This window comes from Camelus bactrianus, chromosome 16 (assembly GCF_048773025.1).
Source record: "Camelus bactrianus isolate YW-2024 breed Bactrian camel chromosome 16, ASM4877302v1, whole genome shotgun sequence".
In the NCBI taxonomy this organism is placed as follows: Eukaryota; Metazoa; Chordata; class Mammalia; order Artiodactyla; family Camelidae; genus Camelus; species Camelus bactrianus.
In genome coordinates this window covers 50,303,513-50,327,793 of record NC_133554.1, presented here as the reverse complement: position 1 = coordinate 50,327,793, position 24,281 = coordinate 50,303,513, and the positions used below count along the sequence as shown (strand labels likewise).

General features: G+C 35.7%; 1 protein-coding gene across 2 annotated transcripts in view; it reads left to right on the top strand.

The window, feature by feature from the left end:
• The first annotated feature begins 1,884 nt into the window (after positions 1 to 1,884).
• The window catches only part of ABCA10 (ATP binding cassette subfamily A member 10), a 65,530-nt gene continuing 43,133 nt past the window's right edge, over positions 1,885 to 24,281 (top strand). The window contains exons 1-15 of one of the 2 annotated variants that reach the window (XM_010948620.3): positions 1,885 to 2,297; positions 3,651 to 3,758; positions 4,909 to 5,113; positions 7,151 to 7,315; positions 7,666 to 7,769; positions 9,307 to 9,533; positions 14,232 to 14,373; positions 14,610 to 14,795; positions 15,763 to 15,910; positions 19,424 to 19,592; positions 20,870 to 20,928; positions 21,978 to 22,088; positions 22,449 to 22,624; positions 22,819 to 22,938; positions 23,182 to 23,320. In XM_010948620.3, coding sequence (XP_010946922.2) covers positions 3,663 to 3,758; positions 4,909 to 5,113; positions 7,151 to 7,315; positions 7,666 to 7,769; positions 9,307 to 9,533; positions 14,232 to 14,373; positions 14,610 to 14,795; positions 15,763 to 15,910; positions 19,424 to 19,592; positions 20,870 to 20,928; positions 21,978 to 22,088; positions 22,449 to 22,624; positions 22,819 to 22,938; positions 23,182 to 23,320 — 2,047 coding nt within the window. In that variant the 5' untranslated portion in view covers positions 1,885 to 2,297; positions 3,651 to 3,662. The remainder of the gene's footprint in view (positions 2,298 to 3,650; positions 3,759 to 4,908; positions 5,114 to 7,150; positions 7,316 to 7,665; positions 7,770 to 9,306; positions 9,534 to 14,231; positions 14,374 to 14,609; positions 14,796 to 15,762; positions 15,911 to 19,423; positions 19,593 to 20,869; positions 20,929 to 21,977; positions 22,089 to 22,448; positions 22,625 to 22,818; positions 22,939 to 23,181; positions 23,321 to 24,281) is intronic. The other variant, XM_045511929.2, reaches the window with a different exon arrangement.

The following is a 24,281-nucleotide window of genomic DNA, read 5'->3' as shown; positions in this document are numbered from 1 at the left end:
TTCTGGCCGCGCGAACTTTGCGAGGCACCAGGGCTGAAGGATGCTATCTGACTTGGGCTGTAAACAAGTCACTATTTGGCCTTTGAGGCTGCAGAGCCCCCAGGCGCGGATTCAGGTTTCGCCCCCCCGCCCCCACCTGGGTGCCAAGCGCCTGAACCCCGCCTCTTCTCGCCGAAAACCTTCCGTGTGTTTTCAGAGATGGCGGTATGCACCCTTCCCTCCAGAGCACATAAGCTGTGCTGTTTCAGGGAGGGCCCGGGTCGTTCTGCCCAGTGCAACCACTCATCCACGTCGTGCAGCCCCCTGCAGTTCACTGGGGCTGCCTCAGTGCAGCCGTCCCTGTCCTCTGCCCTGCTCGGGCAGCCTGTCGTGGCCCCCGGCTCCTGGCTCGGGTCTCAGGCTGGGTGTCGCAGGGACCCTCTGTGCCCGTTTAACTTAGTTCTGTCAGTCAAGGGCTGCTCGGTATAGATCCGAGCCTCGGAAGCTCCCACTCTGTCCCGCTGGCCTCTCGGTTGGAGAGGGGAGACCCAGAGAACGAGCGCCAGGCCTCCTTTGCCGCTCCCTCCCTGCGGGACTGGTCCTGCACTGTTTTGCCTTTTCATCTTTTTTTCCTTTCTCCTACCAGATCTTTGGTGTCTTTGTCTCTTGAAGAGGGCAGTGTGCTGTCGGAGTTCCACAGGTGCTCTTTTTGGCTGAGTCGGTCCGTGGATGTGAGTCTTGGTGTATCTGTGGGAGAGGGTGAGCTATGAGTGTCCTACTACTCCGCTGTCTTGGCCTCTTCCGCTCTGCACAGTTTGTATGTACAGAGGCCTGGTCCAACCCTGTTATAAATATGGAACAGAGGTCTGTGGATTTTATGGCACCTGTCCAAGGTGCATAGCCAGTGAGTGACAGTTTGGAATGTAGGTCTCAGACCCCTTCCCTGTAACCACCTTACTGTGCCGTATTGGAAGTTACAATACTGTTTCCCTAAAATTATGGAAATAGACAAATTATCCTTTAGATGTAGTTACTAGGAACGTATGTGTGCATTATGATAACGATCTTAGTAGTTTTTTTCCCAGCCATTAAATATTATCATTAATGTCTGGGATTGGAACCAGGTTAAATATTTGGTGGTTTCCACTTCATGGATTTTTACTTCTAGTAATGACCAGGAAACAAGAAGAGAAATGTGACTAACAAGGGAGGGAATGCAATTAAAGTCAAAGAAAATGTTTATTTTCATCTTCTTAATGAAAACGGTAATAGCTTGAATAGTCTGAGTGCTTCTCCCTCTCTCTGTCCTTCATTTTCATGAGTGGTGATTAATTTGTGTACACATCCCAAGAAGAGTAATGATTACTGAAAAAATCATGGAAGGAGATTTTCAGAGTTGAGAAACAGGGGTTATTTACAATTCTGAGGATGTCCAATATTTGTAGCTAAAGAAAAAAAGCATTCTGCCCATCTAGTTTGAACTATTAAACTATTAAAATGGATATTAGGTATCATTGTTTTTATTAGTGTAATTTTCACAGTGGCAGTTAAGAATGAGGGGGCCTGGAATCCAGACACCATTCTGGAGTTAACCTGTTAACTCTGCCTCTTTTTGAGTATCCGCAAATAATTTCACCTTTAAGTCTCACCTTCCAAATCTGTAAAATGTGTACAAATACAGTATCAACTTCATAGGTTTGCTTTGAGTGTCAATGAAATAATTCATTTAAACCCTTCTCATACTTTTCTGGCACACAGGAATCAGTGCAAAGAACCCTTTAACTGAAGTGCAGTTAAGTCTTTGGTAAAGTTTTCTCATAAATTGTTCTGATTTTTGAGACTCGTTTTCCTTCTGTCTGTTCAACTTCTTTTTTGTCTTTTTTTTTTTTTTTGGCGTGGCTGTTGAATATTGAATCATTCAAAGTTAATATAGACTTATTTAGGACAAGGTTTTTTTTTTTTTTCTTTCTTCCTTTTTTGACTCTGATCACTTTTTGCATATGCCAGAAAGAGAGAGCAATAAACAAATACCACGTGACAAGCTTAGCCAACCATCCATAGCTGCACCCTCCCTGTGAAGCAACTGGACAAGAAGAAAGACATGGGAAAAAAACAAATTAGCAAGAAAAGAATGTGTTTGGCAGGCTTTTTACTCAGACATCATGGCCTGTTTTCAGAAACCAACTGAATGAAAACAGATTTACAAGAGGCAAGCATTTGTGGAAAAGTCCTTGAAGGATTGTTAACTGTTCTTCTGGACAGAAAGAGACCAGTGAGTCAAGAGTGCTTTTGAGTTCTTCACTCTTACTTTCCTGACAGTAAGTCAAATTTGTTTTTACCTTTCACTCTGCATAAGATAATCAAGGCACAAAAGACATAGTACCAAGGATCTTGACTGACATTGTTGAAATTATTGTATTGTTCTGATATTTCTAAATTATTGTTTTATATTATAGACCTAATGAGTGATGTAATATTTTAAACTCAATAACGTAGTATTTTGGTGTGATAGTCAAATGGAAGATAGACTCAAGGTATGTATAAATATTGTTATTTTTGTGTGTCAGATTTACACTTCCCTTGATGGCCTTTTGAGAACTTGCAAAATTTTACTTTTTGGGACTGTGGAGGCATTAGGACAAGTTGCTTCTCCCTGTGGTTTCCTTTTTCTTTTAAAATGTCTTTGTGGGTTGCTTCCTGAGCTCTCCACGTAGACCTCTATAGCCATAACATAAAAATGGGTATTTTCACTTAGAATCTTTCTCAAGTTGGATTTTAGAGATTATTTTGGTATTTGGTAACTTTACCTTTTCCTTTATCCAAAAAGGGAATCCAGCAAGTTCTCCAAACATTGTAATTTGTATATAACATCATTTATTCGAGTGAATTTAGATAATCAGAGCTGTTATACCAAATTATCATCTCAGAATTTTAAATTAAAAACACAGAAGGATCACTGCTACACATCAGGATGTTCTACACACATCAGTGACTCCATCACACTAGCTAACTAATGTTTTTGGCTTTCATCTGTATGTGTCTTACATACTTACTTCCTAGAAGGGAACTCATGAATTTGAAGAGGAGAAATGAGCTCTTTGGGATTCTAGGAATGACTGAAATGTTACTCAACTTTCTTTCACTCAGTGGTTTCCTTAATGTCATCAAATAAGCATGTGAAAGCATGCCATTCAAAGTATAGACTGCTTATGGTCAAATCTCTGAGTGACAGAAAACTGGAGATGGTTTTATTCCTATTACACCTTTAAAAAAAATTAAGTAAACGGTATAAAGTGTGATTTGGATTCTGAACATTACTAACATCTTATTCACTGATTTACTTTAGATTGTTTTAATGTCAGGATTTGGCAGAAGAATGTACTTTTGAGACAAAAGGGAGAAGACCTCCCACACCAAACCCCCATCTTTCACAACCGTAGCGCCTGCAGAGAAAGGCCAGCTGGTACTGTGTTCTACCTTCAGGAATACTTTATCCGCAGAAAAACCTTTTGAATCTATGTTTTTATGTCAAATGTTAGGCATTCAGTGAGTTTATCTGGGACTGTTTTCAAAGTGTGTAGAAGCTTTTCTTGTAACTGGATTTTTTTGGTGGGGGGGGTCTTTTTCTCATCTGGTTATTGCTGTCTATTTACTTTGTCTTCTTTCTCAAGGAACAGGACAAAATGATTAAAAAAGAGATGAGTGTGTGTCAACAGACTCAGGCCCTTCTGCACAAGAATTTTCTTAAAAAATGGAGAATGAAAAAAGAGAGCTTATTGGTATGGTTCACAACATGTATTTTTCCATGTTTAGTGAATGAAAATCCATCCCTTCATATTATGCCATTTTTATTGCTTTTTTATGTTCATCAATTCTACAGGCCAGTTGATTTGGGGTTCTCAATATAATATCTTGAAAATATTGCAGAATAGGATAATATTTATGGAAAAAGGTGAAGTTAACTAAATGGCTCATATTTCAGCTCCTGAAAAACAAAGTTAACTAACACTTTTTTGAGTAGAACTAGCCATTTTCCAAATAATTAATCCATTTGAATCTTGTGGAGTCATTCTGATTTACCCTGGGCTAACTTCAGTATTAGGGAAAAAAGAAAAAGCCAGGCAAAATGAAATAGATTTTAAATGAGTAAATCATAGTGATCCAGTGAACTCGCATCCTGTCCTATTCACCCACAATCCAGATTTGACAGCAGTTAATATCTTGCCATTTTTGCTTCATCTCTATCTCCCCTCAACTCCTCTCTTAAAATACATGACACTTGACTGCTAAATATTTCAGCTAGCATCTACAAAAATTAGGGACACATTCCCCTTTATAACCACTAATACCCTTTACAAAGTTAGCAATAATTGCGTATAGTTATCTAATTTCATATTCAAATTCAATTTCCTAAAATTTCCCACACGTCTCAAGGTTGGTTTGTTCAGTCCAGGAACCAGTGAGACCAAAGCTGTTCTCTTGTTGAACATCCATGTTCTGTACTTTTCATTCTGTCATTTAACTCATTCCTTAACTGTCTATGTTTCTTGGAAACAGAAAGTTAGATCTAAAAATGGGATTAACTTCAGGTTAAACACTTTTGACAAGAATATCTCATGTGATGCTATGTACTTATAAAAAATCAGTATGAGGGCATATAATCCATAGTGGTCCTTCTATTAGGGGTGCTGTGTTACTTAGGTCAAGATCAATGGACATATTTGATACTATGTCAGAGTTGTTTTTTTTTTTTTTTTTGAAATGGTGGTTTCTTTAAAGGATGGATGGTAACTGGGAAAGAAAAAAAATGGGAGAGTGAAATGAAACTATGCTCAATGACAATACTTTCTGTCTTAAGATGCGTTTGAATGTTTCTCACTGTCCTGGACGACATTATAATTTGACTCATTTTTCTTTTGTGTGCTGGAGGAATGGACAGAAGCACTGCTTCTAGGGCTGTCTTTGTGCATATTTTCGGAATTCTTCAGAGCTATTCGTTTTCATGAACAGCCTCCTCATGTTCTGGGACGTGTGGATCAATTTAATGACTCTGATCTAGTGGTGGTCTATACCCCAGTCACTAACATGACACAGAGGATAATGGATAAGATGGCTTTGGCTGCTTTTATGAAAGGTGTGTTGTTCAATGGCAGTGTTTCATTGTAATGTAATCTATGCATGTTTAATTTGAAGTTTGTTCTGCAAATTGATTTTTTTTACCCAGCTTGTGGGTCAGTGGTTCTCAACTGGGGCAAGGATCCTTATTTCATAAGCGGTGAGGGGTTGGTGTGGAGCTACAAGTAAGTGTATCTTTCAAAGTGAAAAAGATTTAATTGGGGCTTTTTAAACAAAACACATCCTTCTTTCCTGTCATCCTTGAAACCCATGGTATTGTGGGTCATTATCGTTGTGAGTATGTTGTTTGCTCCAAAAAGTAAAGTTGGGGTAGGATAAAATGTTGGACCCTATTCTAGATGGTTCCACTTTTTACCCCTGGCCACTTTGCCCGGTTTCATGATTCTTCACTGCAGCTTCTGAAGCTCTGATTTCTGCCTGCCTCACTTACCCGCATTGGTCACGTGCTCTGCCTGACCAGTGTTGATTCTACCTGGGTCTGGCTCTCCATGCATCATCCATTTGGTTTCTTTCCTCATCTCTTTTTAAATGAAGAAACATTTACAAAAGCCTCAGGGACTAGTCTCTGCAGTGCAAGCTGTCCGGTGCTTTCAGCCCTTAGGGCCTCACGACCCTGCCGAGTCTGTCCTTCTCTTACAGAAACACCCAGTTCCAGCTCCTGTGCCGGCCTGTCTTGGTCACAGCTCCTCTCTCACTGCCTCATTCCATGTTCATCTAACTCTGCTGTTCGGCATGTTCTGGCCTCCACGGTATTTGTGTAACTTTAGGGAGAATCAGTGAAATTAGCCTTGTCCTCATAAAGTTTCACAGCCTTACTCTGTTTGGAAGGACGAGTATTTTTGAAGGATACAGCTTCACTGTGAACATGAGTATCTTCTTCTTCATGTAGCCATCATCCTGCATGAGATTTAAACACTGTGTTAAAATTAGTAAAAATTTTAAAACATAATATACGTGAAAGTATAAAAAGTATTCAAAAAGGAGGCCATAAATTGGACTTCAGAAATTTTCAAAACTTCCATCATTAGTGGACTTGTTAACAACCGATTGAGTGGGTGACTTCTGCAAATGTACTCATTCATAAATATTATGAGTTTAATTCTTAGCATTCTTGACTCCAGAGAATCTGGGTGGACTGTAACATTACTTCAGAGTTTTGTACTCTGATCTTTGCATGCAGTTTATTTCTACTGGAGTACTATTTTCAGAAAATGGAAATCAGTTTATGATCATGGCAGGGAAAAGCCTCACCAGATTCTCATTTCTATTGATTATTTTAAGTATTTTTTATTTTTAATTTTTAAATTATTTTAATTACCAAAGTAAAAGCCAGCTTAAAAAAAAAAAAAGCTAAGCAATATAACTTGTAGGAAGCAGAAAAGAGAGCTTTTGCTTTTATCCTGGCCATCTTTCCTTCCCTATCATAGCTTCCATTTAAACTTGTATCTTTTTAAGATACTATATACACAAGCATATACGTGATTACTTATTTATACATATGTTTCTGTATGAATATAGGCATATAAATTGTTTTTCCTTTACTAAAATGGGAATTACACTAAAAAATATGCTGCAGATTGATTTGCAGGTGACCCTTGATAAATGCGGAGGGCTAGGGGAGCCCATCCTGCACAAAATCGAAAATTTGAGTGTAATTTATTGTGAGCCCTCTGCATCTATGTTCCCTCAGCTCCCGAGGTTTCTCCGTATCTGTGGTTCCACATCCATGGATTCAGCCAATCCCTGGATAGCATAGTAATGCAATATTTGCTATTGAAAAAAAAATCCGCATATAAGTGGACTCCCTGCCGTTCAAACCTCTGTTGTTCAGGGTAAAGAATATATAATACACATCTTTTCATGTGTTTACATTGAACTTAAAACAATAGAAAAGGCTTTCAGCCTTAACTTAGAGGCGCCTATTTGGGATAGTATATAACCAGTAATTTTATGGGAAATCTAAACAATTGCAACTTGGTTTTCTATCCTTCAGTAATAAGTTTCTATGATTGATTATGTTTTTCACCCATGGCAGGAAGAACAGTCATTGGGACTGCTGATGAAGAAGCCATGAACAGAGTGCCTCCAGAACACAGCTCTGAAGTGGTGGGAATTGTGTTCAGTGATACTTTCTCATATCAGCTGAAGTTCAGTCAGAGATACAGATTCCCAATTATAAAAGAGCACTTTGAACACTCAGGTAACTACATGAGAATTGATTCCAGTTTTTTTTTTTGCTACTTCATCAACCCCCTGTTGGGAGTGACTGATAGGAACATTCATAAAATCCAGAAAAGAAGTAATACACTTTTTATTCCTGAATTCAATGATCAGTCTTTACTACAGTGTAAGTCTTGTTATTTTGGCAGTCACTCAGTAATCTTCTTTCTTCCAGCTTTGCAGAGTGCTTAAAAAATTCTCTAGATTGTGTAATCATGGGCTTTGAGCTGACATTTAGGTATTTTAACTTTAGAGCCAAAGTTAATGTTCTTAATGCCGTTAATTGATTCCATTGCATAATGATGGGCATGTCTTCCTTCCTCTTTAAAGAACACTGTCGGGGTCTGCCTGATGAAGTTTATTGTTCCTTGACAAGGTACTGGAAGAAAGGGTTTGTGGCTTTTCAAACCGCAATTAATGCTGCCATTATAGAAGTAAGTGCCTAACTTCAAAGATCTATTTTAAATATTCTATACTTTTGACCTTACTTTCAGTCGCTACCTCCTCCTGCACCTTGGCCCTACACTCTTAGGAGATATTGCTTTTTATTTTTCTCATTCTCAGAGAAAACAGAAGCTGTCAGATGGGAATATCCCTCAACTTCCCAACACAAACCCTAGAGACTACAGACCTGCTCCTCTCTGTACCCACCCTTTTCTCTCGGTGTCATCCTAATGTTCTTCCTTAGTTCATAGGCTGAAAACATTATCCCTTTCAACACTATCAGGAGAGTTGCACAGTGGATTTACCCCTTCCATGTCCTCTTTCTTCAGCTCCTTCCAATTAGATACTTCCTTTCATATTTAAAATTATTAATTTCTTCATTTATTATCAAGACCTTCTCTCATCCATGTTTTCTCCTCAAACAAATCTTCTAGCTCCTTTCCCTTAATTCTCCACTTCTTGAAAGGGTTGCTTTCACTTTGGTTCAACTTAATATAATTTCTATTCCCGCCACACCACCAAGATGAATTTTTCTAAGGTCAGTAACAGTCCTCATGTTAATTAACAAGGGACGTTTTTCTTTCCTTGTCTTACTTGATCTTTTAACTAAATATCATAGCACTCTCTTGATTTTCCTTCACATTTCTAGCCATTTCTTCTCAGGCTGCTCGCAGTGTCATCCAGCTTTACCTTCCCACGTCTTCAAGTCAGTAGTTCCACAAGGGTCTGTCCTAGGCGTCTTTCTCCATCCGGTATACTTTTCCTAAATGATGGCATCCATTTCCATAACTTAATTACAGTTTACATGCTGGTAATTCCAGGAACCCTGCTTCTGCTTTTTGACCAGCAAACTCTTCCGGTGAAGAGTGAGTTAGCAAGTGTTCTGGGCTCTGGGGGTCTAACTTCCTCTGTTGCAGTTACTCAGCTCTGCTGCTTTAATGTGAAAGCAGCGGTAAACCAATGTGCACGACTGTTCCAGTAAAACTCTAGTTACAAAAGCAGGCGGTAGATGAGGTTTGCTCTACTCTAGTCCCAAGTATCTGACTCTACTCTTCTTTGATGCCCCATAAGCAGTTCAAACTTGTATGCTTGTATTTTTCTTTAACTGTGACTGAGACTTTAAAAATTTCCCGTATCTCAGCGAACGCCAAAGCCACCCACCTAACTGGGGAATTAGTAGAAGTCATTTCCTTTGCTTCACCCGTTACATCCCATCTCTCATCCAGCCTTGTTAATTCTAAGCTCAAATCTATGTACTTCTCTTCAACGCTGCCACTAGCGCCTGTCCAGGCCATCATCATCTCTTGACTGAACTATGGGAATAGTTCATTTATCCAGCCTTATCTACTACCTGTCTGCCTGCCTGCCTGTCTGTCTATCTACCTATCTTAGTTCACCGTATTTTAAACTGATAGAAATATGTAAATACTTCTATAGGAAACTGTAAAGAAACAAAAGGTGTATGGTTTTTTATATATTTCTTCTATAGTTAACATAATACATCTGTTTGTTAACATCCCAATTTAGGTCACAACAAATCATTCTGTGATGGAAGAATTGACATCAGCTACTGGAATAAATATGAGGACACTGCCTTTCATCTATAGGAGAAAAAATATAGACAAATGGTTTATTTTTATTTGTGTAGTTTATTTCTCTCCTTTTGTATACACTGCATCATTAAACATTACAGAGGAAAGAAAAAAATGTAAGAAGCTGATGACAGTGATGGGTCTCCGAGGGACAGCATTCTGGTAAGTCAAGTTGCTGCTTTACCTATGCATCACACATTAATAAATAGAGAAACTCATTAGGTTATAAATGAAATTAGCTGCAGTCACGAGTTGCTTTTGCATGCATTCACTTTAATTACCTTACTTGTATTAGATTTTAATAGCAGTAGAAAGTAAGTAAGGATTGTGCTTATGCTTCCCTGAGTTGAAGAAAAACAATGCCTGTATCAGTTAGCAATTGCCAGAAAAAATGCTGCATAGAAGACCACCCCAGAATCCAGTGGTCACAACAGCCATCATTTATTCTTTCTCAATTGTCTGTAGTATGGCTGGAGTCGGGATGGATCTGGCTGGGCTTGGATGCAAGTTGCATTTAGGTCTGTCCCACATGTCACCCACCCTCCTTGGCTCAGCAGGCTTGCTGGGCATGTTCTCCTCCTTCAGTCACAGAAGCACAAGGGGACCAGTTCGCTGCAGAAGCACATTTGAAGCTCCTGCTCATGTCATAGCTGATCAGATCCCACCAGTCACAGCAAATCATGTGGACAAACCCCAAGTCAAGGGACAGAGAAGTGTAGTCTGCCCACCACGAAGCCAAAACAAGTCAAATAGCCAAGCCCAAAATCAGTAATACAGGGAATTATACTCCCTTCATGGAAGTGAAGCGTGGGAGAAGGGATGAAAAATTTAAACAGTAAACTAAATTACCACATTTTATTGAAGCCAATTCATATGGTTAGTCAATAAAGATGTTCTTTGGGTGGTGAGGATTAAAAGAGACAATGTGTTTAAATTACTTAGCACAGATGGTCCCCAGTGCTTCTAAGATGCATAGTAAAATGAATCTGTCTGTCTCTCTCTGTCCATTATCTCTATCCATTTATCTGTTGTCTCTTTTCCCATACACTTTGAGCCAGTAAACAATAATAATGGTAATAATGGTAAACATTGAATTTACTGTATTCCAAGGATCACGCACAGCTCATAGTGCTGTTAACCCATTTTACAGGTAAAACAACTAAGGTGCTGAAAAGTTAAGCTGTTTGCCCAAGAAAACCCCATTCTTGTAGACACTGTGCTACATAACAAATATATCACTAAAATAAAATTAGTGACAAGGGATATTTTCCCCTTGATAGAAAAAGCTGTGGTGAATTGTGCCAATAGAATTGCATATCATACTGTCTTTAGGGTTTTTGAGATAGTCATTACATTTACATTCAATTTTCTAAGTGTTCCAAATTGAGGTAAACACAGCAGAAATTTTCCTCATATAGAACTGTCCAAGGTAGCAGGGTTTGCACTGGCTAGAGATTTTTAAAAATTAGTTAACATTGCATTAGTTATTGGAGAGAGCATTTGTATAAATATGCTCTTTACTCCTTTTTCTCTTGAAAGACAAAGAATAGAGATTCTAAAAATAAAATCATATGCTTAAAAAGTTTTGACAGTTTAACTTCCAGGATTTCCCAGATGCAGGCATCCCAGAAATTAAGGTAAAGCTGGTATATTTCTTATAAATTCTTATCTGTTTACCTTCTTCCACTTTCTTCCTGATCAAGCATAAATTTTGCTGTAATCTATTTAACCCAAATAAGGTTTAAGAATGCAGAACTCCTAAAGAATCTTGAGAGTAATTTCTTTATAAAACATAGTGAATAGGTCATGAAAATTATTTATAGTAATCCCTTTCCAATTGTACATTTCTCTCATGAAATTCTGGTACTTTGAATTCTGTGAATCTTGATTGAGAGAATTTAGTTTAAATATAAATATACACGAATTAAGATCAGCTCCTAGTGGGGCTAATTTTTAAGAAGAGGATGAAATAGGAAAAAATGATTTAAACAATGATTAAAAACAGATTTTTTTGCTTGATTCTCCCCCTTCATTAGTTTTTAAGATAATTAACTGTTTCCCTAAATTTCTTCAAAGATGACCAGTTTTTCAAATGCCATTATGAATTCGTGGATCTAAACATGTCTAATAGATTTCAATCCACTGTAATAATAATAATAATAATAATAATAACTATTATTATTATTATTATTATTATTATTATTATTATTATTATTATTATTATTATTATTATTATTATTATTATTACAACTCCAGTTGTTCCATCTTTGGCCAAAGGGAGCTGCTTCAGGTTGGTTTCTGAGTTTTGTTTTTGATAGGTTCCTTTCTATTTTGTATGACAAGGTGCTCCAGTTTCTTTCAGTTAGAAAAAGTATTTCAAGACCATTGTGTGCTAGAAATATTTTTTCCATGGGATCGGTCATTGTTTCTAGCCTTTTCAGGAGAGAAAGCGAGAGAATAATGTGTATGCTGCATTTTATATATAGAATAACATACACACATTAAAGATGTCTCATGAGTTCACGCCGATACTTACAATTCAAATGTAGTACTAAAGGGTTTTTAATTAGCCTCTTCCATATTAGAACTGTATCTTTTTCCTTATGCACTGATAATTCTAGTTCCCCAGGAGAGATACAGGGAAAATTAAAATTAGAATATCCCTAATTATTCGTTTGTTTTATCCAGAAATATACGTATAACAGTCTAATGACACTAATAATATTACTTCAATATAATAACTGAAAACAGTTTAAGTACTTTTTTCCATATGTTCTCTCCAATCCTGCCCAATTTTTTTTTATCATTTTTCTGTATCTATAATGATAGGTACATGTTATACTTTCTTATTTTTAAACATGATTTAGTCTTAGTGCTATAAGTAATGACAATATTTTCTAATTAAACATTTTTATTTTGAGTAGATTCATATTCAATCGTAAGAAATAGAGAGATTCTGTGTACCTTTTACCAAATTTCTCCTAAAGATACCATCTTGTAAAACTGTTGTAATCACAGCCACGTTATTGACATGTAAGGTATAGAGCAGTTCCATCACCACGAGGGTCTCTCCTGTTGCGTTATTACAGCCACCTTCAGCTCTTTCTTCCCTGTCCCCTATCCCTACCCCTTGGTAACCACTGTATTCCTTCATCATTTCTATAGTTTCAGTATTTCAAGAATGCTATGTAGGTGGAATCATGGAGTACCCAACCCTTTGAGGTTGATTTTTTTTCACTCAGCACAATTCCCTGGCAATTCCTCCAGGTTGTTGCATTTATCAATGATTTGTTCCTTTTTATTGCTGAGTACTTTTCAGTGATATGGCTAGCTGTCAGTTTGTTTAACCCTTCTACCTTTGAAGGAGACATGGGTTACTTCCAGTTTTGAGGTATTACAAATAAAGCTGCTATTGTCATTTGCATCCGGGTATTGATATGAACATAAGTTTTCATTTCTCTGGGATAAATGCCCAGCCGTATGATTGTTGGGCTGTATGGTAATTTGGCTTTGTAGGGAACTACTGAAGTGTTTTCCCGAGTGGACATTCATTTTTATTCCCACCAGCAATGTATAAATGACAAAAGCGTGGATTATAGAAAATAACTGTGTTTGATTTGATTTATGCCTTTATACTTAACATTGAAATATAGTATATGGTGTTCTTATAAATTCATTGAACATGAAAGTTGTCCATTTTTTTCTCAGTTCTTTTCTTCACAAATCTTTATATTCCATACTCTCCTTATGTCCATCTATGGCCAGCTGTTTCAAAAATACCTTTAATTATTAGGAGTAGATATTTTGATAGATGAAAGATTTACTCTATCTTCAAAAGTCAGCTGAATAAGATTATTAGGTATTTGGATTTGTAAAAGATTTTTTAAAAATTTCTAGTTAAGTAATGGGAACTTGAGAGAGTAAGGGAAACTATGATCTTTTCAGTTTACTGTAAGTACACAAGAAAATGCTATTTACTTGTGATAGTAATAACAACTTAGATTGATGTACTACTCAAGAGTATATAAAAGGCTTTCAAATGTATTATCTGTACAAAGTTATAACTCAAGCTGAAAACCCTATATAAATCCAGAGGGTACTTGGCAGTTTTATCAGTGTTTTCATAGAAGGTCAGTTTTTTAACATGAGAGGCATTGTCCTGTTTAAAACATAACTTTCTATCTATTTCCACAGATTTTCAGAAACAACCAGCCTTGATTACTATGATGTAGGATCACTGTTGTACACCCCTCACCACATGACACCTTTTGATTTATTTTAGCTTTGTGCTTCTTAACAGCATAGCTGTATTCTGATTCTTAAAAAACAATATCCTGAGTGGCTGACTCAAAAGCCATTTAAGGATGAAAAAAATGAAAACTTTACTTTTTTACTTAAATTGGAGAGATTTCAGTTAAATGCTCAGAACAATTGTATAAGGAAGTTTAGTGTAAGGGAATTTAAAGGTGAGATTATTATTTTTCCATTAACACTTACATAGTCATCTGACTGAAAGAATCAGTATGCATATAATTATATGAATTTTAAAAGTTAGTCTATAATTGAAGGATAATTATTTTAATAATTGCTAAGCTAACGTCTTCGTGTGCATTATTCCATAATCCTCAAAACAGCCATATGAGATAGCTATCATGATTGACCCCATTTTACAGATGAGGTGAGAAAAGATAAGAGACTTGACCCTGATCACAGAGCTAGAGTGCACATAGCCACAATTTTATATTTGACTCTAGGATGTTTGCTTCTGGAATGTGTACTGTGAACTGTTTTGCGTACTGCCTCTCCAAACATTTACGTGTTGAGTGTAAATTTTGAATTAACCCTTTGTTTCTACCGTAGGCTCTCCTGGGCATTAATGTATGCTGGCTTCATCTTCATTATGTCCATTTTAATTGGTTTGGTCATAAAATTTGTCCAAATTATAGTCATTCCTGGCTTCATGGTGATATTCACACTTTTTTTCCTGTATGGCCTGTCTTTGGTGAGTTGGCAAAACATAAATCTCTCAACCTGTTTCAGGTCTCAGATGTATGAGCAAACAATAGTTTTTCTTCAGGATATTGGTAGGGTGCGGCTACTCATGTTGTACCCTGGTTTTTATATGTTTTGAGAAAGTTTTTTGACAATGTGAGAAATAGATGAATATTGCTATTCAAGATGCTCAAAAATATATATATATATATATACACCAATTGGAATTCTTCTTTCTTTCTTCAGATTGCCCTGGCTTTCCTCCTGAGCGTGTTGATAAAGAAACCATTTCTTACCAGTTTGGTTGGATTTCTCTTCACTGTGTTTTGGGGAGGTCTGGGGTTCTTTGTGCTGTACAGACAGCTTCCTTTATCGTTGGTGTGGGCTTTAGGTCTGTTTAGCCCTTTTGCCTTTACTGCTGGAATGGCTCAGGTAAGAACACAACCATTTCATGATTTCATTTACTAGATTTTTAGAATTATTGAAGAGTTTGGTGCTTCGTAAAACTGAATGATCAACTATCCTGTATTTTAAGAAATTCTTCTTTTGAAAATCTAAATAAAATTTTTTCTTATCAGAATAATAAACAAAACAGATCATTTGTACAATCTTAGAAAACTTAAGTAAGAAAAATAATTGCACGTTATATGACCACCCAGAAATATCTGGTTTATGTCCCCACTGAAAGAAGCATTAAAATGTGGAGGTTATGAGTAGTGAATAGGGCCAGACGGCATGAATTAGGCTCAGCTCTGCCACTTAATAGCCGGATGACCTTGGGCAAGTCATTTGACTTCCAAGGCCTCACTTTCCTCACCTGCAAAATAAGGATGTCAGTAGAATCAACCTTGTGGGGAGTTGTGAGGACTAACTGTGCTATTGTTTATGTGTAATGCTAGAGCAGTGCCTGACACAAGCTATGTGAATGTTAGCTACTATCTTCATTAGCTTTCTGTGTTTAATTATCTTTATTATGCTTAAAGTTAATCTCTTTGGGTCTTCCGTACTTACTTAATGTTCTAACATTTCTGCAACGTCTTAATACTTAGCATTTTTGTATTTCCTTTAAATGTCCTTCAAGTTCACTGCCCACTCTTGCTCCTCCCAGAATATGTTATTTTTGATAGCTTGCCCCTTCTCCTAATCCCCTTCTTTAAAACTTCGCATCAATTGATTAGTTAAGTTTCTGTTCTTCAACTGTTTTACTTTCTAATCGAGCATTTCTCACCCTTGTGACAATAATTTTATCTGTAAAAAGCAACACTGCTACTAACAACTGCACCGTGCATTTTTCAGGAAAAGGATATTAGAATATGAATTTTATTTGCTTATGCAGCACCATTAAAAACTTTATTTTTATAGGTTCATCTAACTTTTATTTTGTTGTTTCTGATTTCAGATTTCACACCTGGATTACAACCTGAGTGGTGTTGTTTTTCCTGATCCTTCTGGAGAGTCACACATAATGATAGTGATGTACTTCATTTTGGTATTTGACACTCTTCTCTATTTGATACTAACATTATATTTTGAACGAGTTTTGCCTGGTAAGTAATAGTGTGGTTAAAGTTGAGCTGAAAGTAATTCTGTTTCTTTTAAGGTAATGCCTTACTCTTTGTTGACTTTTCATTTAAAAAGCATTTCTGATTGCATAGAAAGGAAAAATATTCAAAGCAATAGAATTTTCCTCATTTCATCTCACTGTTTCAACTCAGGCTATTTAATGGTCTGAATGGAAATTATTTTGTTAAGACATTTTAATTTTAAAAAACCTGCATTTCTGTTGGTTTTTATCTTTTATAAAGGTAAAGGGTGTGTGTGTGTGTCAGCTGGGGAGAGGGAAAGAAGCAACTGAAACAGTTATTGGAAAATGATGCTAATTTTTAGTGCTGAATTGAACTCACTGATAAGGTTCATTAAGAAATTCTTGCTAATATTTGGCTCTAGTAAATTGTTATTCTGAATCTAAAGATATGAAGAAGAAAACACAATGTAAAGTTAATGAATGACCTTTTTGTGGAAAGATCAGCCTAACAAGAATGCTTTAAATAGTGTTGTATAAATTAATAAACTCTACAAACAACTTTTAAATAACTATTATAAAATTCCTGTGTAGTCTGCACATATAATCCCAGGAACTAATATATTTATATTCCCTTTGCCCATATAAAATTCACAAATTTTACTCATACATCATTCTTTCTCACATGTCAGAATCTGAATGTTTCTATCCTTTCAAACCCAATTTATTCTGATATCTTCCTTTATATGTTTTCTAATTCAGATACTTTGCTTAAAAATATTTATAGTTTCCTTCTAGACTTACTTGTTTCATGTTCTTTATTTCCATTACACTTTTATTTTGGGGTTTTTGTCCCCTAGGTCTCTTATTCATTCCATTAACATAACTTTATTGTAAAATTTCGTAATATATCATTTTGAAGTAAGTAATTTCTTATGCATGTAGCAAATTGCCTTCAAAATTATTTTACAAAATTAGTCTTGTGAATAAATGGTTTCTCAAAATTAAATGAAATTTCTTCTTTGAGCCAGAAATTAGTATATAACATATTAACCATATAAAAACAAGTTAACATGTATCCTTGCCTTGGCACAGGTCACAGTCAAAAATTCAACACTATGGTGTCTGAATAAATGAAAATATTTACTTTATTAACATTTCTCAAACCTGCAAAATGGAAATTAAAATCCCTGATCTCATCTCCTTGTGTACACACTCACTTTCTCATTCACTCATCCTATGGCAAAGGCAGTAAAAACTTCCTTTTCTCTAAAATCTTAGAGTGTCCCCCAGCAAAACTGGGGCCAGGCTCTTCTCTCTCTTCTCATTGTCTTTCTCCTTTAGGAATTTCTTCTTTTCTCTTTTACCCCTTGTTCATTACCCTTTTAGCCTCCCAGGTCCAGGAAGCTAGTAGGTAAAATCAGAGTTCTTTCTAATGCGTAGAAGAAGACATAAGAGTTATACTCCAGAGTTAATTTTTCCCAGTCACAACTCTGTGCCACATTATATATTCGTTCTTTCCTAAATTTTTGGTTTACTACCTTAAAAATGATTTTTCCCACAATACGTCCGTTCACAATTTGATTCATATTTTAATAGGTAACACTTCCACTTTTTATTATCAAGTCCTCTACTTGTTCATAATTAGCTTGCTTTTCTTTTCCAAATGAAATCAAAATCAAAATAAAATGAATTTATTTCTCAATTTTAATGCCCCCCCCCCCCCTTATCCCTTTGCTTTTTCACAATGTAATGTCCCTTTCTGGCTAGTTCTGCTCTGGCTCTATGTAACTTTTTTTCACCTTTGAGCATTTCTGCTCTCTCATATTCTATCTCTAAAACCACAGCACACTATTCTTTTCATTTCCCTTTTCAAAGACACTTGTTTTCTAGCTATACTTTTCCCTTGTATTTTTCTACATGTGTCCAACACCTTTTACTTTCTTATTTCTGCAGGTTCTCTGCTGTTGTGTTTCCTCCTCTTCAGCTCTTCTTTGGGGGTAGTATTTGCTCAGATTTATCCTCTTATATTATATTAGCTTGCAGTGACAGTTTGTAATATAATATTACACGTGGAAACTCTATTTATTTTAATTACCCTATAGTTTCTGAAAAAATCCATTACATTTCCTCTTCTTGTCACTAGTAAATTCATGTTTTGTGGATATATTAAAGTACCATCTCATTTTGCTTTCTTTGATTCTTTAGATCCACAGCTTCTATTAATTGTTGCTCTAGTCTCATTTCTTGCCATTAAAATATAAGTATTTAAATGTCAAAGAATTTTAATTGATTATACATATATAGCTCATTCTGCCTTGCAATAATACAAACTATTGATGAAAAAGCCTTGTATAATTTTATGAAGTTATTAAAAACTTAAAGGATTGTCTGAATATGGTTGGAAAAAAATCTACATAAAACAAATGAAAACATGGCAGAAATAGTTTGATTTATGTTTCTTTCATTTTTCTAATGAATTTTTAATATTTCCCATGCGTCCCACTTCTGATCTCTTAAATTAATTTTCATCCTTTCCATACCCTTTTCTTATATGACAATAGTCATCCAACCTTATGTCTACATTTCTGTTCTTAATAACTTAATTTTTCTGCTTTTGTTTTATTCTTAGAGCTTTGAAAAATGTTGACTTTTGATTTATAGTGATTGATATGCTCATTATTTTCAATGTTCATTTTTATATGTTATCAAAATAATATTTCTTCATATACTGTGGCAGGAATCTACTTAACACAACTTCTCTTTTTAAGTATTCAAGTATTTGGAAATCTGGGGAGTAAGAATGTTCTTGATGCAATTTCCTACAGCTGCAACTTTATCTTCTTTGATAAACTTTTATTTTTATGAACCAGAGCTGAGAATTTATCAAAGGCCAAAACACTATCTTAAATTTAACATCCCTGTAATACCTTATTTTTAACATTGTAAACAAAATTTCCCAGTATAACTTAAATTCAAAATTGATATCAACAAAGACAAATGTGATCTCACTTACATGTGGTATCTGAGAAGCAAAAATAAAACAAAAACTCCACCCAACTTGTAGAAAAAGAGATCGGACTTGTAGTTACCAGAGGTGTACAGGGGCAGGAGGGGAAATTGGAGGAAAGTGATCAAAAGGTACAAAATTCCAGTTATAGTATAAATAATGTACAACATGATGACTGTAGTTAATATTGCTTTATGGTATGTAGAAATGTTGTTAAGAGAATAAATCCTAAGGGTCCTCATCACAAGGAGAAAATTTTTGTTTTATTTTTATTGTGTCTATAGAAGATGGTGGATGTAGCTGAACCTGTTGTAGTAAGCATTTCAAAATATATGTAGATCAAACCATCATGCTGTATGCCTTAAACTTAATAGTTATGTATGTCAATTACTTCTCAGTAAAACTTGAAAAAATTAATAAAAAATATTAATGTGTAAAAAATCAGTATCAAGCTACACGAAGACATATGTCATTCTTTATTGATGCAGTATGATTGATTCAGTATGTAATTGCATCTTGATTAACTAGATGAGGATGGCCACCGGCATTCACCGTTGTTTTTCCTAAAGTCTTCGTTTTGGTCCCAACATCAAAATACTCATCATGAAGTCTTTGAGAATGAAATGAATCCTGAGGATTCCTCTGAGGGTTCTTTTGAACCCGTGTCTCCAGAGTTTCACGGAAAAGAAGCCATCAGGTAATTAATGCATCATGTGACTATGTACACATTTCACTAAAAACTAAGTTGCAACAGGGACAACCACAGGTGAAATGTTACAGATAAAGTGTTTCTGAAAGTCCTTTTCTTTCAGGTATTTCTGCCATCATCCTAAAAGACTTCTTCATAATTAGTAGCTTTGTGACTTTTTGCTAAACTTGGTGCTCTCTGAGCCTCATTTTCTTCACTTATAAGAAATGTGTAATATAATTCCACAGAATAATGTCTTCTTCTTGAGTAATTTAAAGAATCAGTGAGATAATTAAGCAGATATGTCTGTAACAAAATAGGAACTGGATACGTGTTAGTCCTTTATCCATATGGGTTTCACATTCATGTGCAAGTATATAGTAGAAGTTGAATAGATAACTCTGAAACTTTGAAGAAAGATCTAGAGACACAAATTTAAAAATGAAGATCTAGGTGAGAGTGGAAGGAATCAAAGTGGGTAATACTGTATGGCGAAGATTTGAGAATAAGAAAAAATAGTTGGTCAGTATAGAATCCAGCTTAACCCGGAAAGTATGCTGAAAAGGAGAATTAAGGGAATAATGTGGAAACCAAAAGGGAACAGAGCCAAGGACATAGAGAGGGCCTTGCAAGAAGAAAAGAGTGAGCAGTTGTCAAATCAGTGATGAGGTTTACAAAACAGAGACTGAAAAGTGTCCACTGGATTTGGTGGTTAGAATGTCACTGGTGACTTGGTTGAGAATAGGTTCAGTGGCATGGTACAGTTACAAGCTATGTGTCTAAAGTTGGAGATAAAGAAATGGAAACAGTAGAGACTCTTATTTTGATATATTTGTGGAAGGGAAGAACAATTAAGTAATTGCTAGGGAGGATGCAGGGCTGATGGAAAGCCCCTCTCCCCTCCCTTGCTTCTTCCTTTCCTTCTTTTCTTTCCATTGTAGCTCCCCCTTCATTTGTTAACTTAGAGAAATAGCTGGAATATGTGAAATGCCAAGCTTGATGAAAGTCCAAGCAGGTCTGTGCAAAACTCTTTTGGGGGTGGTGTGGGCTTTTGCTGTTGCCCTCCTTGGATCTCGTTAAGATGGAGCCTCTTACCAGTCTCCTATAAACCAGTCCCACTTCCACTCTCCATCTCACTTGGTGTTTCCACTGAGCATCCTAGCACTCACACTAAATTTCTCCATTGTGAAGTTTAGGTTCAATCATGAACTGTAGTGTTGGCAGTTACCATAATCTGTGTTATTAGAAATTGTATTTACCTCACAGTTGCTTAATTCTTCTTGCAGAATCAGAAATGTTAAAAAAGAATATAATGGAAAGCCTGAAAAAGTAGAAGCATTGCAAGGTAAAGAGAGAAACTTCATAGTTTTGATGTTTTTAATTTAAAAAAATTTTTTTCCTGAAAATACAAATAGTCATAGTGGAAAATCAGAGAATGAATATTGATAAAAAGAAAAAAAACAGAAGTTTCTACTATGAGGGATGGTTACTAATAATGCATATTTTTCTATATATAAAATATTTTAAATAGTATTATATTACTTACGCTGGTTTATAGTCTTTGATACGAATTTGTCAAACTGAGCTTGGAGTGTCACTGGATTGTTTTTACTTTCATAGAACTTTCATCATCTATTTTGTGCTCTGGTTTGCCTTATTTTTGATTCTCTCACAATATGATTCCATATGTTTTATGTCTTCAGAGAATCTCTTAAAATTTCTGGGATGCTAATGAAACTCTTTGTTATTTCCCAATGAAGTTAGATAATTTTTCAGATATTAGAGAAAACCATGTCAAGTTCTAAGGATGCGTGTATAAAAATGCCTGTGACATGTCCTTGTTTCCAACAGACCTATCTTGAGACCATGCCCACACTCCCATGATACAAAACAGAGTAATGACTGGTGCCCAGGGAAACTACACCATCCTCTGCTCTGAGCTAACCCTCGTTCCTTCCTAACATGGAATAAACTACCCCTTTGCCTCTCTACCTGACCCTTATGTCCCCAGCTCTGGGACCCTCAGAGAGACTATTTCTTAATAGAAATAGAAACTTTCTTTTGTCCAGGAGGCAAATACTCTATTCGGTTTTTATTCCTTGTAGCTTTGGCTTTATTCTTTAATGTTAAACGTATATATTCTTTGACATTCAAAGGATTTGGGGTAGGGAGGGAAGTAGAAATTTATACTCCCAGTCTTGATCCAGTAGCTTCAGAGAAATTGATGGCTTTGTCTTCATAAATAGATACAATTAGATACATACTTTTATAGAGGACATATCAGAATACTAATGAACTGAAATGCTAAGATATATTTCACTCTTTCAGTTTTTTAAAAGCCCATTTCATCTGAACATAATCCAAACTCTGATTTTCACATTTTATCTGAAACAGGCATATTTCTTGACATATATGAAGGACAGATCACTGCAATACTTGGACACAGTGGAGCTGGTAAATCAACACTGCTAAACATTCTTAGTGGGTTGTCTGTTTGTACAGAAGGTAAGAAAATAATTTTACAAAACAAGTTGGCTGATAGAACAGATTCCTCAATCTGATGATGTAAAAGAAAAATATTTCTCTAAAGCAGACTTCTTACAAAGTTGAGTAATTTAGAATGGGAAATGTTTATTTCATATCTACATAAATTAGAATGCTTGTATTTGTATTCTTGCATTATTTGACATTCCACATATACTTTGCATTGCTTTGGACACTGATTTTTATGTCAAGACTAATCTGAATTTTTCAATATATTAATTATGTAGTTATAAAATGGAAATTTCTTCAGCAAATATCCTGTATTATTACTCTGCATAGTTCATATCCTGATGTTAAATGCTTTAAAATTTTTGTCTACAGGATCAACCACTATTTACAATACCCAACTCTCTGAAATAACAAAGATGGAAGAAATCAGAAAGGATATTGGATTTTGTCCACAATTCAATATTCAATTTGACTTTCTTACTGTGAGAGAAAACCTCAGGCTATTTGCTAAAATAAAAGGGATTCAACCAGAAGAAGTGGAACAAGAGGTAGCTGAACATAGTATAATTGATGGCTTTGGAAATAATTTACTTAATTTGCTCATGACCATAGCTTTGTTTAACTATTATTTTACTCTTTCATTAGTGAAGCTTAATTAATGAAAGTCTAGAATAAATTCTTTCTAATTATTAGAGATTTAAGACTGCTTAAAGTAAAATATTTTCTATTAATTTTTTGATAGGTAAAAAGAGTTATAATGGAATTAGACATAGAAAACTTTCAAGATGTCATTGCTAAAAAATTAAGTGGCGGACAGAAGAGAAAACTAACATTTGGGATTGCCCTTTTAGGAGATCCTCAGGTAAGAGGAAAAATATCTTCGAGATTAATTTTGATCAAAGGATATAAAACTATTATTAAAGTCCAAACTCTATTTTAATTGCCAAATATGAGAGAAAATTTATAATAAAGGACCATGCAAGCCTGTTAGGGATGTGGTGGAGGACTGCATTTGAATTTAGAAATCATATTGGTTTCCATGCTACTTTCTGAAGATACTCAACTTTGAAGTGGAAGGTACTTTCATATATTTTCTCCTCTGTAGGTTTTGCTACTGGACGAACCAACTGCTGGATTGGATCCTTTTTCAAGGCACCGAGTTTGGAACTTCCTGAAGGAGTACAAAACAAACCACGTGATCCTTTTTAGTACCCAGTTCATGGATGAGGCTGACATCTTAGCCGGTGATTCTTTGTTTCTTTTTTTCTAACTAGTTATGTAAGGATTTAACATGAGAGGTATTCTCTCTAACTTGTTTTTAAAAGAAGAGAATCATGTTTGCCATCCATCTGAGTGAGTGTATCTGAAAGATACATTTTGCCTCCAAGGAATTCTGATTCCCCCAATGAGTTCTTAGAACCATGCTTTATCTATCTTGTCTGTAACTTTCTTGAATGTCTACATTAATCACAAGTATATTTTTAAAAATTTGAAGCTCCAACATTACCTTTAATATATATAAAATTACTATATATATATTTGTATATATAGGATGTACATATTTATTGTTGGAAAAAAACTTTTAGCTGGGAAGAATTCTTTTTAAATTTACAACCCTTTGTTGCCTTCTTAGGGGGATCCTTTCTTCACTGAGTGAGGTGTTGGGTATGAAGATTGGAGAATTAGAGAGACAACAGATACTTTTGCCTAGGAAATAGTGGCAGGTAGGGAAGACTAGTTTCAATGAGGCAGGAGAGACTGTGGAGGAAGAGTCTAGAAAAAAATGAAGTCAGAAGTGGTCTCAGTGAAGGAAGAGAAATTTCTGTTGTTTGATGTGTAGTATAAGACTATTCTAAATGTCCAACATGAAATCTAAGATAAAATATACTTTACTTCTCATGTCAGTTATCTTCTGTCTCAAAAATGCTATGTTGTCTCCAAACTCAGTGCCTTAAATGAATAAGCGTTTATTTAGTCCTTGAGTTGGAGAGTCGGCTGCTTAGCGTGAGCTCACCTGGAGAGATTTTTGGGTCTTGACTGGGTTCACTCACATGTCTAGTGGTTGTTTGGCCATTGGCTCAGGTGACATAAGTAACACCAACTACCATGTAGGTATGTAACGTCTTCCAGCAGGCTAGCCTGGGCACCTTCTGATGGTAGTGCCTGAGCCTCAAGAGAGCAAGACCCAACACGTAAGCCCATTTC